This window comes from Anolis carolinensis, chromosome 2 (assembly GCF_035594765.1).
Source record: "Anolis carolinensis isolate JA03-04 chromosome 2, rAnoCar3.1.pri, whole genome shotgun sequence".
Classification (NCBI taxonomy): Eukaryota; Metazoa; Chordata; class Lepidosauria; order Squamata; family Dactyloidae; genus Anolis; species Anolis carolinensis.
In genome coordinates, this window is record NC_085842.1 from 23,509,565 (window position 1) to 23,529,985 (window position 20,421).

At 42.3% G+C, this 20,421-nt stretch overlaps 1 protein-coding gene across 1 annotated transcript; it reads right to left on the reverse strand.

Moving 5' to 3' along the window:
• Positions 1-2,351: 2,351 nt before the first annotated feature.
• Positions 2,352-17,879, reverse strand: rnf5 (ring finger protein 5). The gene is made up of 6 exons (XM_008105908.3): positions 17,699-17,879; positions 13,769-13,787; positions 8,644-8,756; positions 6,369-6,423; positions 6,027-6,138; positions 2,352-4,055 (listed from the first exon to the last, which is right to left on the reverse strand). The coding sequence occupies exons 1-6, from the start codon at positions 17,845-17,847 to the stop codon at positions 3,967-3,969; spliced, it is 537 nt and encodes a 178-aa protein (XP_008104115.1). The 5' UTR covers positions 17,848-17,879; the 3' UTR covers positions 2,352-3,966.
• Between the last annotated feature and the right edge of the window lie 2,542 nt (positions 17,880-20,421).

A 20,421-nucleotide genomic window follows, 5' to 3' on the forward strand; every position in this document is an offset into this window, starting at 1 on the left:
TTTGACCCTCCAACTCTGGCAACTGTGACACACATATTTTGCCCTTGTTCATAATAATAATAATAATAATAATAATAATAATAATAATAATAATAATAAGAAGAAGAAGAAGAAGAAGAAGAAGTAGTCACGAATGGGACACTGAAGGAGACAGAAGGCCTGATCCTTGCAGCCCAGGAGCAAGCCATCCAGAACAAATGCAATTAAGGCTAAGATCGAAAAATCAGCTGATGACCCAAAATACAGACTGTGCAAGGAAACAGACGAAACCATTGATCATATCCTCAGCTGCTGTAAAAAAATCACACAGACAGACTACAAACAGAGGCACAACCATGTGGTCCAAATGATTCATTGGAACTTATGCCTCAAGTACCACCTCCCAGCAGTAAAGAACTGGTGGGATCACAAACCTGCAAAAGTATTGGAAAATGAGCTCGCAAAGATACTGTGGGACTTCCGAATCCAGACTGATAAAGTTCTGGAACACAACACACCAGACATCACAGTTGTGGAAAAGAAAAAGGTTTGGATCATTGATGTTGCCATCCCAGGTGACAGTCGCATTGACGAAAAACAACAGGAAAAACTCAGCCGCTATCAGGACCTCAAGATTGAACATCAAAGACTCTGGCAGAAACCAGTACAGGTGGTCCCGGTGGTGATCGGTACATTGGGTGCCATGTCAAAAGATCTCAGCCGGCATTTGGAAACAATAGACATTGACAAAATTACAATCTGCCAACTGCAAAAGGCCACCCTACCGGGATCTGCTCGCATCATCCGAAAATACATCACACAGTCCTAGACACTTGGGAAGTGTTCGACTTGTGATTTTGTGATACGAAATCCAGCATATCTATCTTGTTTGTGGTGTCATAATAAAATAATAATAATCATAATAATAATAATACACTTTATTTATATTCCACATCTCCCAAAGGGGACTCAGAGCGGATCACAGTATACATACACGGCAAATATTAAATGCCATTTGGACAGACAGAACAGAACAGATAGAAAGGAGGTATGTTGTATTTGAAGTCCAGCTTCGGTACCTTGGGGGTTGTGTTCGGATTCAGCCACAGGAGGGTGCTGTTGCTCCTGAAGAGCCATCAGGACTTCTTTCTTTCAGTCATTGGCATTTTATTGTGTTGTAAAATACCCCCCCCCCTCCTGCCACTAAATTAGCGGTACCTAATTTCTCTACTTACAGTTCAGCTGTTTTTGAACTGCTTAGGTAAACAGTGAGCAGGGCTTGACAGTTGAGTGCACACCTCGACCGGGCTTCGAACTGTCCACCTTTCACTTGGCAGATCTTATTACTGCTGGTGATTTACCAGCTGTGCTAGAGCCCATTCAGGATATTTTTTTCAGCAGTATTTTCCTCTAGGCTTGAAATGGCTATGCAAAGGGGTGGAGGCAGTTTAACTGACTGGATTGTTCCTATAATAAACCCTACAGCTCCCTAAACTGGCGACTGTAATGCAAGAATAGGTGTGAAGATGTGGTATATACTACAGCCAAGGTAAACCCCATATAACTAGGGAACGCTTGAAGGACTCAGCTCCCCAAAGGAAAAGACTAAACTTAAATCTGATAATGATAAGAAAGACATATAACCTCTACTTCCCAGGTGTTTTCCTATTCAAATCCCTCCTCTCATTCTCTTCTCTTGGACTGTTTTACCTTCCCTCATACAATTAGGGCTCTAAAGTCAGAGTTGGCACTGACTCTGACTCCAGCTTCAAAACAAAAAGTTAGAATATTAAATGCCTAGTTCGTTGCACACAATCGGCTCTCTACATTTACTGGCATTAGCTGCACGAGCCCCTGTGAATGTGGGAATGAATGCATGAATGAGAGCAAATGGATAAAACCCCCCACATATTTTTGTTTGCCTTGAGAGAGAACATGTCTCTAGGAATTTCTAGGCCCTTTAGCACAACTCTGCAGAATCTCATCACAGAGATACTGGATGATCCAGAGATTTATTCGAGGGAATATTTTAATCAGATCTGCAAAAGTCAAACCTAGGACTATCTCATACGCATTTAGGAAAGTCTTCCTGTTCAGAAACTTTAACCAAATAAATTATATGTTCTATCCTTCTACATAGCCCAACATTTCACACACCAGTGATTAAATGCCTGGTGTTACTTATTAATATACACTCCCCATTTATGAAGAGGCTAGATTTGGTCTCAGTTAGCAAAAAAATAAGTGTTGGAGTCAAAGCTTTGGTGTGCAAACTCCACAGCCCTATACACAATCGCACTTACACGCATGCAGCATTTACACACATCCACTTGAGAACAGTTCACTTTGAAAGATGCCACAACACTTGCAAATGGATACGAATCATGGGTTAATTTAATTACAGCATTGGTTAATTTGCACCACTTCTCTCCTTTGTCACCCCAAATGGGAAGAGAAAAGCCTTTTCACAGAGATTTCTGGGCCACAAAATACTGTTATTCAGGAGGATTTTTCTGCAATCCCGACAATTACGTCACTTCCAGACCCAAATGCTGCCTTAGTGGACTGGAAATGGTGGTAAAGGAAGACTGAAATATAGCCAAGACCCTTGAATTACTATCCGTACCTTGGCAAATGACTTTATATTCCTCTCCCCACATCGACAGAGTAGTTTTTTTAAAAAAGGATTCACCAAAGGGTGGCCAAGTATGACTTTCCAGAAGTCGGTCTCCAGTTGTCGGCTTTCTGATCATTGGCAATGCTGGCTTAAACAAATGGGAGTTGCAGTCCAGCAATACCTGGAAAGCCAGACTTTGATCAGTTTCTCCATGCCCTCCTCTGCATTTACAAAGGCAGAGTTTTTACATCCTTTTTTTGGAAGAATTACAAAGGACTCCTTTGTGGTCATCTGGGGTCCCATGGTTGAGTATCCCAATCCCAGTCCTCTCCAGTTGTTGACCATGGAGCCAAACTGAATGTGGACATTGCGGTGACAAACCATGCTCCCAACAACACCCCACCACTTGTCTTCTCCTGACTTTTTCAAGTCTCTGTTCTTTAATTTTCTACCTCTGTTGTAAGATTTGACTTGGTAGGAGAGATGAGTGAGGTGCCTCCCTTCCTCCTCCTTTGAGGTGCACAGAAGGAGAATCCCTTCTGCCCCATAAATTGCATTCACCCCATGGAGCACTTTATGTGCAATGAGAATCCTGTAAGTAGGGCTGTGGCCCTCCTCCCTACGAGGTTTGTTCGGAGCCAAATAGGCCAATGCTCACAGTTTACAATAAATGACGATGGTGAAAACATGGCTTCAACTGGGGAGAGGAGAGAATAAGCATCTCTGCATTCACACACATCCCACTCCCCAGCACCCATATTTTCTCTCAGCAACCTGGAAGTGATAGGAAACTGTGGCCACACATTTTCCTCCAGCGTTTTCTGCCTCTCTTCCAAGGCATAAGAAGACAAGCACCAGAACACAGCTTGGTGGCCCCATTGGCTGTTCTTGTAACGTCGAGCCAATAGCTACACTCTTTGCAATGTTAATATAGATATATTTTTAATGATTGAACCTCTTTAAGCTTCAGAAATATTTAGCTCAGAAGAGAGGCAGAAATAATTCAGCCCTACGATCATTTGGATGTTCCCGCTCAACCTCCCAGAGAATTACCCACACCATTACAACGGAGGAACATGGCAACCACCGTTGTTTGCACGGCCACCCACGAAGTAGCCCTATCACGTTTAATTCTGTGTTGCAGAGAGATTAAGGAAAAAGGTAGAGGGAGATTTGCCATGCCGACTTACATCCCACTGCTCAGTTTTAACCCTTCCCTGTCTCCCGCCTAGCCTTGTGCAGTTTGCAAGCAACGCCACCCTCCACCCAACAACTGCCCCAACCCCTCCCCACCCCATAATATCAAAGATCGTCTATCCAGTTCTGATAGTCTTTAGTATTTAGGGCAAATCCAGTGGGGGTCCAGCCAGTCAGACACTGAGCAGCCAAAAGAAGAAGAAGATGGCAATGAAGAGGAAGAGCGAATCCTGCCAGCTTGATGGCCTGGCGGCATCGACATCTGCACGACAAAATAAAGAAAAAGGTGGAGACGCCCAGGATTAGAAGGAAAGGACTGGTGTCCCTCCAGGTCAACTTTCACCATATGCTGCAGCAAGATAGAGCAATGTAGGGTTACAGACAAGGAATTCACATGTTCCATGAGTGATATGTCATCCCCAATATAGTTATTGCGGGACTCTGAAGAGCTTCCGGGAATAGTGATTCTTTTCTAGATGACGGGCACAGCTTGAGACAACACACATATGCACACTCACACTCAAAAATGGGGAAAAAATCAACTTCTATTAGGAAGCTCAGTATGTTTATCATGGAAAAGAGAATGTCTAGCTGGGACATGGAAGCCATGTCTAAATATTTGAAAGGATGTCATAATGAGGAGGGAGCAAGCTTGTTTTCTGCTGCTCTATAGACTAATGCATGGGGAAATGGATTCAAATTGTAAATTGAGATTCCACCTAAACTTTGGGAAGAACTTCTTGATATTTGACAGTGGAACATGCTGCCTGGGAGTGCAATGGAGTCTCCCTCTTTGGGGGTCTTTAACCAGACTTTGGCTCTCTGGGAAATGCTTTAGTTTTATTTCTGCATGGCAGGAAGGTGAACTGACTAGCCCTCTGGGTCCTTTCCAACTCTTAAGATTCTAAATATGGCTTGGCACACAAAAAGTTAACAAACAAAACCTGCCAAAATTCCCTCTTCCAGACCATCATAATAAAAAATAATAATATACTTTATTTATATTCCGTTCTATCTCCCCAAGGAGACTCAGGGTTGATTACAGAACACATTCAATGCCGTTATACAATAGACAAGGACAGATAATACATAGAGGTATAGGCTTTTCCCATCTTTTTCCATCTCCAATATCTGGAGGCTTTGCTTGACTTTGACCATGGGGAGGTGCTGTCTCTCCATCTTCTATGCCGAGGAGCTTTGTTGTCTGTAGACGACTGCCTGATTGAATTGTCGGCATGTCCTTATGGGCGCCTTTTAATTGTCTCCACGCTTTAAAGAGGTATCTATTTATCTACTCACATTGCTGTTTTCAATCTGCTAGGTGGGCAGAAGCTGGGCTGATGGTTGGGAGCTCACCCTGACCCAGGCTTGAACTGTCAACCTTTCAATTGGAAAGATTTTCTGCAGCTGGCGGTTAACCCACTGTGCTAAAGCCCGGTCCCATTATAGGGACAGAAACCCTCTGCGATTTTTATTCTGGGAACTCTAGTTATATTCCCTCCTTCACTAAAGTGAATGAAAAAGACAAACACTTCTTGCAGTCAAGTGTTAGGATCAAGGAGCGTAAATACATATGAGAGGATAGAGAGACAGGGCAGGGTATAAGGAATGAATGCCAAACTTTCTAAACCACAGAGTGGAATGATAAAGGGTTGGAGCACATGTCAAGGCAACAAGTACCTCTTAAATTATGTGACTTAATGCCGGCTTTTATCAAGCCAAAAGTGTGATTTAGCATGAGGAATGAAAAGTATATATGGCCCTCCACATTTGCTTGGGTTTAGGGGTATAAGACCCCATAATAGTGGAGAAATGGAATAACAAAATACTATTTTTTAAACTGAGAGAACACTTTTTAACAGAATTATAGGTCCCCTAGCATGACTCTATAGCCACCCTCCAGTAGAAATTGATCACAGTTTCATATTGGAGGACCTAGAGATTCTCAAAGAGACTATAATTATCAAATCTATATATAATCAAATTTTCAAAAGTGGGACCAGCAAATGTGGAGGGCCTCATCTGAGCCATGCCATAAACAATGAGGTTAAATGTATGGGTATTTCACAGTCACCACATTGCAATTAGACAAGAAAGGCCATGTTAGGACCTTTTCAAATCCAGAAACATATCCAGGGCCATTTTTAAACATAGAATGAAATACGGAAGGGGGCTATGGAATATGAGCAGTCCTTTGCAGAAAGGTTTATACTACAAGCTGAGACCGGGTTACCTGCTCTTTCCCCTGGAGCACTGTATCCCGTGGCAAAGAACCCAAAGGGAAATGCGCCGATGCCAAATGCCATGTGGAAGCCAGTTGCTGCTTCAGGGAAACCAGCCATGCCCTATGGAGGAGGAGGAGGAGGAGGAGGTAGGAGGAAAAGAAAGGAGCAGGGAGGAAAGAGAGGGAAACATTAACAGACTGCTTTGTGAGGCAGTTTCTGTCAGGATGGGAATGGGCAGCAGGATTTCTCCAGCTAATATAATCACTGGGAGTGCTGGCTAAGAGACTCTGCAAGTTGCAGAGCTTTTAAAAAACAAAAAAGCTCTGGAAATGGGACACAGATGCACTCACCCCTCGAGACTCAGGCTCTGGGCGCTGGCCTCGTGGTCTGGGAGGTGTTTTCAACCTGTGTGAGGAGAGCAAAGTAAAATATGTATGCATGTACACACACACACACTGTACAGCATACAATTCCTTGGAAAAGTAGTCATCCTACCCTTTGACTTTTTTCACATTTTGTTGTGTAAACAACCAAAAACTGAGATGGATGTAAGCGACATTGTCAGCATTTGATGTAGACAGGAAAGCCAGCATTTAAGGCATATGCATTAGACAAGGTATGGTTATAAACATGTTGCTAGAAAATACATTCAAAGTGCATATTCATATACATTTCTGGATTGTAGCCTCGCTTGTAGCCTGATTATTTTTCAAAAGTTGGATATTAAATTTAAAAAGAAATAGATCATAGAAGTTATGAAAGCAAAACGTAGGATTGCCAACCAACCAATTTGCCCTTTCTGGTTGTGCTGCCTTTGTTGCTTACTGTCAAGTCAGCTTTGACTTATGGAAACCACAGGAATCAGAGATTCCCAACTCACCCTGCAATCCACAGCCCTACTCAAGTCTTGCAGACCCAGGGCAGACATGGTTTCTCTGATTAAGTCTATCCATCTAGAATGTGACCTTCCTATTTTCCATCACTTTTTGATGAATTGTCTTTTCTAATGAGTCATGCTTTCTCATGATATGGCCAAAGTACAACTGATTCAGTTCAGTCATCTTATCTTGTAGGAAAGGTTCAAGCTTGGTTGGCTCTAGGACCCGTTTATCTGATCTTTTTGAAGCAGGTTACAGTATCTATAGACCTTTTTTTCCTATCAGCTTTTTATAATAGCCAAGTTTGTCAGGATTTGTTAGTTACTCAGCATTTCTTTAAATGCTAACAGAATCAATGTCTCAGGATTAACCACGGGTTCACTGTAATTGGGATGTAGTAGCTGATGCTGAGACTGTTGCCTATAAGTTTGTAGAAACCCTATGTTGAGTTGATGAGGGTTAGAGGTTGGTATATGAAGGTAGGAGAGTGTTTGTACATACTGGGTTAGCACTTGTACTACTACTGCAACTGAAGAAAGAAATGTCTTCCAGTTGGAACGAACAGCTTTGTGTCTGCATGTTGTTTTGGTTCCTGAGAAGACCACTTCACTGCAAGAAGTTATTTGGCTCCCTAACAGGAGTCAAGAGTCCCTTTCACTATGCAACAGTGAATGTTATGCTAATTTGAATCCCTGGCACAGTTCCCATAGCCATACACAGAAAATAATCTGAGCTACATCTTCAGAAGAGATTTGAAAAAAGGCTGAACTACATAACAGTAATAGTCTCTGTGTCCATATTAATTTTATGATCATGGAAAATAAAAAATTAAATATGACATAAATACAAAGGGACTCATTTTTTTAAGTACAAATAAATTGGGGTGTTGTGTGGTTTCTGAGCTGTATGGCTGTGTTCTGGCAGCATTTTCTCCTGATGTTTTGCCTGCATCTGCAGCTGGTATGGAATTAATTAATTCAGTGTTGATCTGTCTGTAACTTGTCATACTATCCTCAGTTACTAAGTGGCACTCCTCCTTTAGAGCAGAGCTTTCCAAGTATTTCATGTTGGTTTTTAGACATGCATCATTTCACGACACAGACAGCTAGAGGTTACTCCAACCTTTGGTAAGATATCCAGACACACACATACATTGTAATAATAAAAGACAATATATCTCATCTAAACCTTCCATTTATCTATTTTTAAAATATATAATTTGCAAGATAATAACATACATTCTAAGATGACTGTCATTTCCTGTTATGTTTGCACGACACATCTACAAACTGCAGCCAATACAATAATGTGCTGCGACACAGTTTGGAAAGCTCTGACCTAGGCCTCTTCCATACAGCTGAATAAAATTCCACATCATCTGCTTTAAACTGGAATATATGGCCGTGTGGGCTCAGATAACTCAGTTCAAAGTAGATATTGTGGGATTTTCTGCCTTGATATTCTGCATTATATGGCTGTGTGGAAGAGCCTCTAGAGATTCCTAGAGAGAACATATTGATCAGGTCAGCCAAAGTCAAATCAGCAAATGTGTAGGGCTGGCTGTAAATTCTTAATTCCCAGCCCTGCTACGATTGGAGACCCTGGTGTTTTATCCAATGGTTTTAAAAATAACACAGGGGAAAATGGCTTGGAGAAAATGCTGTTGTAGCACAGAATTCTAACCTCTTTGGAGGTCTACCAGAATTGCAGAGAATGGAAATTCAGGTATGGGATGGGAAAGATCTACCTGGGATCCTCCTGCGCAGAGCTACCACGGCCATAAAGCGGGATGACTTTGTCACGGCTGATGCCTGCCTTGCACACAGGACACTCCTGACGGTCCGGCCGCGTTTCTAACCACTGTGCAGAGAAAAGAAAGCACAAAAGGGAGAGAGATGAATGTGGTGGCACCTTAATCACACTAGTGTTCCCTCACTTATCGCTGGGGTTATGTTCCAGGACCACCCGCAATAAGTGAAAATCCGCAAAGTAGGGACACTATATTTATTTTAATATTTATACATTATTTTAGTAGTTATATACTATTTTAAGTCTTTATCAACCAATCGTGTGTTGATAAATCGTCTCCTTCTCCTCCTGTGCCACTTGGACTCCTTTTATCTCCCTTCAGCTTCTCCTTCCTCCCTTCCTTAGGCTGTAAATCATATTTTTTTATGATTTCTAATAGCCTTTTAGAGTTTATTGAAAAACTGCGAAACAGCGAATCCGCGAAAAGTGAACCGCGAAGTAGTGAAGGAACACTACATCTGTCCCAATTGGTAACTTTCAATCTTAATCCACTTTCTTCAGAACCTTTTCAATGTCACCATTTCTCTCAGGCTCCTTACACACAGCTGAATAAAATCCCACATTATCTGCTTTGGACTGGAATATATGGCAGTGTAGACTCAGATAACGTAGTTGAAAGCAGATATTGTGGGATTTTCTGCCTTGATATTCTGGGCTATATGGCTGTGTGGAAGGGCCCTCACATTCTTAAAAGTTTCCCTTTTTTGTTCAGCAGCTACAAGCTTTATTCAAAATGCAAAAACCATTTGCAGTGAAATAATTCAACAAAAAGCAGGGAGTAAAATTTTACCCTTCCCAGTAGGCTCAGGCAAAAGACAGCTGCTGTAGCTTCTGCTCCACTTGTCTATTCTTCCTCAGTTTTGCCATCTCGAGCATATGCTGCTACCACTTGGCAAAGAATGTTGGACAAGAGGGTTGTGATTACCCTCTCAAAAATGTACCAAGTCAAGCAAAAGGCTTGTTCTTTGCACATTGGCAGACTATCTTTATCCTTGAGTGCTGGGAGGAACACATTTTATTTATTTACTTGATATTTTTACCCCACCTTTCCCCAGTCAAGGGCCCAAGGTGATTTACAGCCAGTAAAAACATACAATATAAAAATTAAAAACAAGTTAAACCCATAAATATTAGCAAATGCTGTAAAACACTAATTGAAGCCCCAATAAAATACATTAAAATCATCCTGAAAATATATAACAAAGTCCAGGGGCCTTCCTAACCTTTGGATATCACTAGTTTCCTCCGAAGACTTCCTTGAAAAGGAAGGTTTTTAGGCTCTTCCTGAATGCCAACAAAGAGGGTGCAAATCTAATTTTAGACATTTGATTGACTAACTTACCCCTTATACTTAAGAATAAGGCTTAAAAAATTAAAAGAATCAACGCACAAAACCTGAGGCAACTTATTCATGGGACAAAGTGAATACTGTATCTTAGCTCATTTTAAGGAGGCAACCATTCCTTTCTCAGAACAGAATGGCAAAAGGCAAGAATTTGGTCCATTCTGGAAGAACCTAATAGAAGCATCAGCCCCCTCTACTCTCTTCTCTACAATGCCACTTCTGGCCTTTTTGAATGTCTGAGCAAGGAATCGGTGGCAATGGCTGCCAGAGGCATAAGGTCACCTGAGGAGGTAGTGGTGCTTTCTCCACTGAATAACCCTTGACTTATCTGTAAACCATATCCAGATCCATAATTGTCATAGCCAGCTCAGACAGTGGGGATGAGAAGTTGCTAAAAGGGCCAGTGGAGGAGATGGAGGCCAGCAGCTTCCAGCATCTTGCCATGCTTATTTATTTATTTACAACATTTTTACCCTGCCTTTCTTACCTGAGGGCACTCAAGGCGGCTTAGCTCAGCTGTGACTGAAGACAAGCCTTCAGCAGAAGCAAACACTCCTCATCAGACTGAGCAAACTCCTTTAGCGGAAGCTAAAGCCCTCGGCATTGTAAGTCCTTTGCGGTGACATTGTTGTTTCCTGGTTTGAGGCCAACACTGTTTGATCTCGTCCTTGGACCTCACTCTGCTGATTCTCAATTTGTCACTCAAGAACTTCTGGTTTGGACTTCTGGCAACCTAACTTTCGGCTCTGGCATCCTTGTTTATTTGAACTTCGTGCTTCTGGCTTGGGTATTCTGCTGTTTTCTAAGGACTCTTGTATGCGGCTTTTCTGACCCTGGACTGTTGACATTGGCGATCTTACCTATTTCACTTGAGTTTGTTTGGTTTCTGCTCCTGAGCAGCAGCCCTGCCTATGACAATAATATTTGCCCCCAAACCTGCTCTCAACTCATACACAAGTGTATATGCTATGTTATATCTCATCATATTTCTTGAGCTGGGACACAAGGCTGCAAGCCAAAAACACCCAGAGAGCATTAGACTGTTATCCAGTTCTTTAAAAAGTAGGTACAAAGAATAGATGGATAAAGTTCAAACTTATGGAGTGGGCGATTTTTTAATTGCAAACTCCCATGAGCCTAGATGCATTGACTATGGTAAGGGATGATGGGAGTTTCAGTTCAAAAAATTTGGAGGATTGACTTTTTCCCATTACAAGTGTAAGAGGATGTTGGGTTAAGCAGGCATGGTGAGACCTACGAAATATGGCAGAGATAGAGAACATAAATGTGTGGAAAGCCAGATGGACCCATCTTCAGGCCTTCACAGAGGGGTGGGCAAAATATGACCCCAAGGATACATGTAATATCACTAAAGCCCCACCACTAGACAGAAAACCCCCAATTTTATATTTTAAAAGACACGATTTTCAACTTCCCTGCGCAAAATCAGTCATAAAGTAAATGTATTAAAATTTCCCAAGCTCTGATCAGCATCAGCCTTGTTATACTCTCAGGCTAAATGCTCCCCATTGTTGCCAAAAGGCTACTGTCAAAACCGCAGATCAGGAATACCACAAAACTACATTCAAGGATCCATACTAGGACCTGCTCTCAATAAAAAACCAGAAAAATATGAATGGATAACTGAGTGCCTGATCATGCACAGAGATAGTTTCCCCTAAAGTAACCCCAGTTGATACTCCCACTTTAAGGGAATGCACAATTTTGGAAAGGAGGGCATTTCAGAATAATAAATGCTCCTACATTTTGTTGATTATACAAAAACTCGGGTTTAACAGAGGGAGTGGAATATAAGAACCATTCGTTGAATACGGCTATTATTAGGATTTTCTGATAAGCCAAAAGGCTACAATGCATTTTCGGGATAAGGAGAACCAATGTTGCATATCTGAACTAGAAAAATTCTTGTGAAAACTTGCTAGCTACGTTTTATCAACATGAGAGGGAACTGAAACAATGGAATCTAGATACAATGTACTGTAACAGGACATAAAGGCTTTTTTAATACACACATTCTACTGTTTTCTGTTATTTGAGAATAACAAGAGAGGTGCATTCAACCCTTCACGTTTACTGAGGTTAGGAGTGTAGGACCCTTCAAAACATTAATAAAATGCTATTTTGAAGGAGAGAGAATACCTCCCCTGGAAACTCCAGGTCCAGTATGACTCTATAGTCAACCTTCACCAGAAGCTGATCACCTAAATGCTCTGGAAGACCTAGAGATGTTCCCCCTAGGAATCTCTAGGCCCTCCAATGTGACTCCATGGTCAACAAAAGAGGATCTCAGAGTCATATTGGAAGACCTAGAGCAGAGGTCCTCAACTTTTTAAAGAGGAGGGCCAGTTCATGGTCCCTCAGACTGTTGGGGGGCTGGACTATGATGAAATAGTCCAAAATTAGGATTGTTGTTGTTATGTGCCTTCAAATCGTTTCAGACTTAGGTCAACCTTAAGTCTAAAGTTTAGGACAGGGGCCAGGTAAATGACCTTGGAGGGCCACATCCAGCCCATGGGCCTTAGTTTGGGGACCTCTGACCTAGAGGCTCCCATAAGGAAGGTTTCTACCAACTCCATGAATAATCAAGACTGCTAATAGTGAGGGCCAACTGTATTGCCTTTAAATTCTGGGCACTTTATAGTAGTAACTGTTTAATTGTTGATTTGCCCCATCTTGAAATCAAATTCTAATTAAAATATGTATCATATTTAATTGAATTAAGGACACATACATGTTTTGCAAGTGATAAATTATTAGGCGATACAAAAGGTAAACAAGGCACAGGGTTCTCCCTGTAACAATGATCAGTTTAGAGGTTTGAAAGTTAGTTTTTTTAGATTTCTTAAATTCCTCAATGATTATGCTGCTTGGAGGATTCTGGCACTGCAAGAAAGGTCACTTCCCAATTAATGTGCAGCTAGAGGCCCAAAGCAAGGAAGAAGAGAAGTCACTTTCCTTCTGCAGTGAGCCTTGGGCATCTGTTTGATAAAGGCAACATTGGGAGCTGGAGATGTTTAGCTTGGAGAAAAGAAGTTTGAGAGAGAATGGGATAGCCATGTTTAAGTATTTGGAAGGATGTCACATTGAGAAGGGGACAAGATTGTTTTTGCTGTTCTGGAGACTAGGACATAAAGGAACAATTGATTCAAACTGAAGGAAAAAAGATTCCATCTGAACATTACAAAGAACCTCTCGATGGTAAGAGCTGTTTGGCAGGGGTATATGCTGTGTGGTCTTGAGGTTGGGGGGTTTTAAGCAGAGACTGGATGGCCATCTGTCAGGAGTGCCTTGACTGTGTCTTCCTGCTTGGCAGAACTTGTTTGGACTCGATGGCCCTTGTGGTCTCTTCCAAACATGCCCTTTCATTTACTTTTCTCCCTCTCTCTCATCCTACTCCCTTGATCTTGAGCCTTGGGCAGCTGTTTGATAAATATATATTCCTCCTAATGGTGAAGGCTCTGTTTTCTAAAGCTGCAATATAGAACAGCCATTAAGCTTTCTCAAATCTCCTAAGTGAGCATGAACACTACTCACTCCAGCCTTGTAAACAGTCTGGCTCTGGAAAAAAGGACTCAGTCTTCCAGAGATTCATTCAGCCACACAGATGACCAAATCGTGATAAAACCTTAAGCTTTCCCCAACCAGCCCCAAGTCCCAGGGCCCAAAGAATATGATGCAAAAACAAATAGAGACTCACCTGATGAAGGCAGGGCCAGCTGGAGAAGGAGAGAAAGGGGGAGGGAGAAGAGCATTAATTGTTTGTTGCCTGGAAGAGACATCACTTAAAAGAAATCAGGGTAAATTATACAGCATGAGGGAGAGAAGATATGCTGATCAAAACTCAAAATTTTACACAAAGATATACAGCCAACCCTCCACATTCACTCGGTTTAGGGGCACATAACCCCATGAAAAACCCACAAATAAATACATTTTAACCTTTGCTAGAAACTAAACATAGAATCGCATTGGAGGACCAAGAGATTTCTAGAGAGAACCTTCTTCATTAAATCCATGAATAATAAAATCCTCAAAAGTCAAAGCTGTAAACATGAGGGATAATTGTATTCTTAGGGACCTTAGTTTGACTGGATACTCTAATAAGCAAATGTGGGAGGACCTGTTGTTCTAGTTGTTGTTGTTGTTCCAGTTCTTATCAGCCCCAGCCATCATAACCAAAGGTCAAAGATGATAGGAGATGCAGTCCAAACAACATTTGGAAGTGTTGTCGAAGGCTTTCATGGCCGGGATCACAGGGTTGTTGTATGTCTTTTGGGCTGTGTGGCCATGTTCCAGAAGTATTCCAAATGTTGACCAGAGGTGTCTGGTCAACATTTGGAAGGTCATCATTTGCCTTTCCCCGCAAGAGAATTAGCTATTATGACAGGTCCTAGGTCAGAGTAATCTTCATACATAATGCATCTTCCTAGTTCTAGATCCAATGCTGCTATATCACATTGCTATTGTCTTTTAATGTTATTATCTAACCCACATAAAACATCAGATAAAACATACCGCTATGAATGAGATAAACTAAACTGGGTGATATTCCAATAATTTTTAAGAAAGTCTTAAAGGGAAAGCAGGTGGAGTTTGGACTCTCAGAGTGAAATCTGGAGGCGTCTGGTTAATTTAAAAATTGTATAGGTTGAGATATTACATGGAAATCCAAACTACTCCAAAATCCAACAATGTCCATATGGATAGCTATTACATAGTCATACCTCTGCTTTCTGATGGTGTGATAAAAAAACCAAACCTTGTTGGTTTTTTAAAATAGTGTATCAAATTATCTTCTGGCTATATGTTTATATCAAACGTAAATTAATTTCATGTTTAGGCTTGAGTCCCGTCTCCAAGGTACCTGACTCTGTGTGTGCCTTGAAGTCACCTTTAGCCAGGAAGTTTCCAAAAAGGAAATAAAAAGTTGCAAGTGAAAGAGCACACAATTAGTGCTGAGTGCTAGACACTGACATCAGATAACCCCAGAGGCACTGTTTTACATATGTGTGCATTCAGGTCTTTAAGTCATCCGTCAAATTATAGCGGCTCTAGGAATGTCATTAGTTTTCATAGGCAAGGAAGTGGTTTTGCCTGATCTCAATGCTAGTGTGTTTTGTTTCACTTCTTTCCCTGCTTGTGCATTTGTGTGTATGTGAATGGGGCTTCTTGGTGTACGTGGTCACATAGTTGCCCCAAAGGCTTGCACAAAGGTTGCTTAGATAAATGTTGGGTTCCAAAAAATACAATAAAAGGTTTCTGAATGTCACCTAGTGGCTGTTTTATGTATTTACACCAGTCTCTCATACAATGTTTTTACAGTGGACTCTGCATAAGATGCACTTAATAAAAAAGGAAAGTCGGGTTGTTTAGCAAGCTTTGTAACTGCTGATTTATTATCAGTAAATGTTTAATTTAAGGGATGGCTCTCACTTTCAGAAAGCTCTGTGAGGCCCACCGATGAGTAATCTGGTCCAAACTTGGCCCCCCATGACCAGAAAATACTAGAGGGTTTTTTTTAAAAAGGGGGGGAAGGTTGATCCTGGATTTGGGGAATTATAGTTCACCCCACATCCAGGGAACTTTGTGACTCCCACAAACAACAGATCTCAACAAAACCTAGCACACATACCCAACATGATCAACTTTAAGTACTGGCGGAATCTGGATGGAACTGACCTTGGATGATGGGAGTTATAGTTTACGCACATTCAGAGAGCACTAGGAACCCAAATGATGGTGGATCTGGACCAAACTTGGCACAAAGACCCAACATGGCCAACTTTGAATACTGGTGGTGCTTGGACTGGAATTGACATTAGATTCTGGGAGTTTTAATTCACCCATATCCTTATGAGTTTTCTAATCAAAGCCTCCAGTGGCCTAGGGGATAAAAGCCTTGTGACTTGAAGGTTGGGTTGCTGACCTGAAGGCTGCCAGGTTCAAATCCCACCTGTGGAGAGCGCAGATGAGCTCCCTCTATCAGCTCCAGCTCCATGCGGGGACATGAGAGAAGCCTCCCACAAGGATGGTAAAACATCAAAAACATCCGGGCGTCCCCTGGGCAACGTCGTTGCAGACGGCCAATTCTCTCACTCCAGAAGCAACTCCGGTTGCTCCTGACACGAAAAAAAAATCAAAGCATTCATGAAAACAATGCAACCAATGACTATTTCTTATAAACAATATACAAAAGGACAAACCTGGGCATCGCCAGGTAACTAGGCTAATATACTTGAGGTCACATAAAAATTTCTCAAGTAGAACGGGACATTGAGTGGAAAAGTTTAAAGAGCCCTGCTGTTAAGCACAACTGCTGGATATTTTTGCAAGGGGGGATAGATGGGGAGATGTTAAACTTCAACAGATAATTTCTTATGGAAGTGATGGCCGGGTGTAAAATAAAGAGTATTGAGAATGGCCTGGATAAACAGGCAGAATCAAAAATAAAAATAAATACCCACTTTATGATGCTGTGACGTTTTGTAGATTTTAAGTAATACTTTAAAATTGTGATCCCAAGGTTGCTGTGAGTTTTCCAGGCTGTATGGCCCTGTTCCAGAAGCATTCCCTTCTGACATTTCACTCACAATGATGTCAGACATCCACAGAGGTTGTGAGGTCTGTTGGGAACTAGGCAAGTGGTTTTATATATCTGTGGAATAATGTCCAGCGTGGGAGAAAGAACTCTTGTCTGTTTCAGGCAAGTGTGAATGTTGCAACTGATCACCTTGATTAGCACTGAATAAGCCTTGCAGCTTCAAAGCTAGGCTGCTTTCTGCCTGGGGGAATCCTTTGTTGGGAGGCCTTGATTGTTTCTTGTTTGGAATTCCTCTGTTTTTGAGTGTTGTTCTTCATTTACTGTCCTGATTCTAGAGTTTTTTTTAATACTGGTAGTCAGATTTTGTTCATTATCATTGTTTCCTCCTTTCTGTTGAAATTGTCCACATGTTTGTGGATTTCAATGGCTTCCCTGTGTAACCTGACATTGCGGTTCTTGGAGTGGTCCACCATTTCTGTGTTCGCAAATAATATGCTCTGTCCAGGTTGGTCCATCAAGTGCTTTGCTATGGCTGACTTCTCTGATTGAATTAGTCTGCAGTGCCTTTCATGTTCCCAATTGGCATGTTAGTAGTCAACAATGGCTGATACCAGGAATAACATTGAGGCCTATTCTTTCAAATTGTTCTGATAGGTATTTAAGTTTAACATGAAAGGGTTCCTGTAAAATCATTTTGTTCCAGTATGCATTTAATATGGTGACAACCACAAAGCAGGTATTCCCTGGGCCTCCAGCTGTTTTGGACTTCATTTCCCAGAAGCCCTCACCACTGGCCAAAGAAGCAGAGGCTTCGGGGAGTTGAAGTCCAAACCCCTGCTGTTGGGAATCGCTGGGATACAAGGTTTCTCCACCAGCACAAAATGAAGGGGATGTCAGTACTTCACAACCTCTGGGGATGCCTGCCATAGATGTGGGCGAAACGTAAGGAGAGAATGCTTCTGAAACATGGCTATACAGCAAGGAAAACATACAACAACCCGATGTCAGTATAGTTATTTGCTGTCCTTAAAGGGGCAGCCACACCGATCCAGGCCCTCATCTCCCCCCCAGTCACGCCCCTCTCACCAGTATAGATGGCCACAGAGCCCAATCACTGCTTCCCTCGCAGGTTCCAGGCAGATATTGCATTCAAACGCGCTACGGTCGCGATTGGACCCCTCCGACTCCCCATCCGGAACCCCCGGACCCGTCCCAGCCGCCGCAGCCGCCGCCATCTTCCGCCCTCACTTAAACTAAAGGAGAGGGGGCGGGTGTTGTTGGAAACGCCCGCTCTTTGCCGATTGATCCTCTCGGCCGTCCATCACACCGTGTCGGCGTTTCATTGGGTGACGCCTCGGTCAATTGTGGCCTCTGGCGACGCGGATTGTGCACGTTCGAGAGGCTCCCGCCCACGGAGCTGTGTGGGGAACATGAAACTTTTTTCATTGGCTGCGTGCGTGGCTCGCTGCTCTGTCATTGGCTGGGGAGTCTCAGCGGCCTGCCTTCGTCCAGAGATCAAAATACGATGTCATGTGATTAAAGGAAAAGGGGGAGGGAAAAAAAAGAGGCGCGGCTTGATTGATTGAAATGTAAACCACTCTTACGCCATGGAATGAGGGACGCACAGACGGGGGCGGGACTCTCCTCGAAAGAGACGAAAGCAGTAGCACGTTTACTCTCGCCTGATTGGCCTATATGGACTCAGATTGGGGCGGGACCAAAATTTGATTGACGCATCTGTGGCCCAATAGTAAAACACAGGGGGGTTTTTTTGGGTCGAATTGGGAGTAATACTGAGCTGGACGCCTTTTCATGATAGGAAATAATCAAAGGAGGGCAAAGGCCACTCCTTGGCCTGGAGTTCTGATAAATCCCAGCTCCTTTAAAGCATACAGACCCACTGAACCTGTTTGTAGAGTTTATTTCATTTGCATATTTATTTTATTTGTAGTATTAGATTATATGGCAGTGCAGGGCCCTTCCACTCAGCCATATAATTCAGAATATCAGGGAAGAAAATCCCACAATATCTGCTTTGAACTGAGTTGTCTGTGTCCACACTGCCACATAATCCACTTCAAAGTGTATTTTATATAGCTGTGTAAAAAAAGGCCTTTGATCAAGCCTGAGTCTGATCTGGATTTTAAATGACCCATCCAAGGTACTGAAGCCAAAGTTCAGGACTCTGGATAGCTCCTTTAAAGTGCAACATAATCTGGCCTGGATTCACTGCCCCACTGGCAAGGAAGCTACCCATCACAACTATAATGATGATGATGATGATGATGACAGCAAGACAACAAGAGCTCAAGGATAAGATCATGGCTCATGCTGCAGCAAATGCAGTAAGAAAGTGGCTCCCAACTCTAAAAACAGTGCCTAAGAGACACCTGGCACCGCTCATGAAAGATGTGAATACAGTACTTTCCACTGTCCAAATAACAGCAATTGGACAAACAAACCAGTTTGCCTACAGTACAGCAGTGATAGTAACGGAAGAGCTTGGGCTCCTACAACCAAGGCAGCCCCAAAGAAAATCGACTGGAAAACCAAAGTGGAAGGTCAGGCTAGAGTTGAAAATCAAAAATCCTAGATCAGATGCAAGTAACCTGGAAAATATGAAAGAGAAGAAACCGAAGAATGACCAAATCAAAAAACAAATCTCGGCTACCAAACATCTAAGAAATCTCACAAAATTTCGCATCTGATGTACATGGATGACCTGAAGCTGTATGAGAAAAAGGAAACTGAAATCCAGTCTCTGACTGTCTGAATTTTTAGCACTGATATCAGCATGGAGTTTGGTTTGGACAAATGTTAAACAGTGGCATTGAAGAAGGGGAAAATAATTGAAAGTGAGGGCAGTGATGTTGACCAGCTATATCTACTAGAAGATCTGGTGGCAGAGGACTCTTGCAAGTAAAAAAGCAGTCAAAGAAGAAGAACATGCCCTGGCAGAATATGTAAAGCAAAGTGAAGAACCTGCTTTGATTGAAGTCAAAAATCAGAAACTCCTCAAAGCACAGCAGACAAAAAATCAGTACAAGAAAACCGCACTACAAACTAGAGCTGACAGCTGGCACAACAAAACATTGCATGGAAAGTTCCTTGACAAAATTGAAGGAAAAGCTGATAAGGAGAAGACCTGGCTCTGGCTCACGAATGGGACCCTGAAGAAGGAGACAGAAGGCCTGATCCTTGCAGCCCAGGAGCAAGCCATCAGGACAAAGGCAATTAAGGCCAAGATCGAAAAATCAGCTGATGACCCAAAATGCAGACTGTGCAAGGAAGCTGATGAAACCATTGATCATTTGGATTTACCAAAAACAAGTCATGCCAGACTAATCTGATCTCTTTTTTCGATAGAGTTATGAGTTGGGTCGATACAGGGAATGCCGTGGATGTAGCCTACCTGGATTTCAGTAAGGCCTTCGAGAAAGTCCCCCACGACCTTCTGGTAAACAAACTAGTAAAATGTGGGCTAGACAAAACTACTGTTAGGTGGATCTGTAATTGGCTAAGCGAACGAACCCAAAGGGTGCTCACCAATGCGTCGTCTTCATCATGGAAAGAAGTGACAAGTGGAGTGCCGCAAGGCTCCGTCCTGGGCCCGGTTCTGTTCAACATCTTTATTAACGACTTAGACGAAAGGTTAGAAGGCACGATCATCAAGTTTGCAGATGACACCAAACTCGGAGGGATAGCTAACACTCCAGAAGACAGGAGCAAAATTCAAAACGATCTTGACAGACTAGAGAGATGGGCCGAAACTAACAAAATGAAGTTCAACAGGGACAAATGCAAGATAC

Excerpts from the sequence above, each read along its gene's own strand:
- rnf5 (XM_008105908.3), bottom strand. The coding sequence starts at position 17,847 with ATGGCGGCGGCTGCGGCGGCTGGGACGGGTCCGGGGGTTCCGGATGGG. Across the intron at positions 6,424-8,643 it reads TCTGCGCAGGAGGATCCCAG|GTTGAAAACACCTCCCAGAC; the intron begins GTAGATCTTTCC and ends CTCCTCACACAG. Across the intron at positions 4,056-6,026 it reads TGCTCCAGGGGAAAGAGCAG|ATGTCGATGCCGCCAGGCCA; the intron begins GTAACCCGGTCT and ends TTTGTCGTGCAG.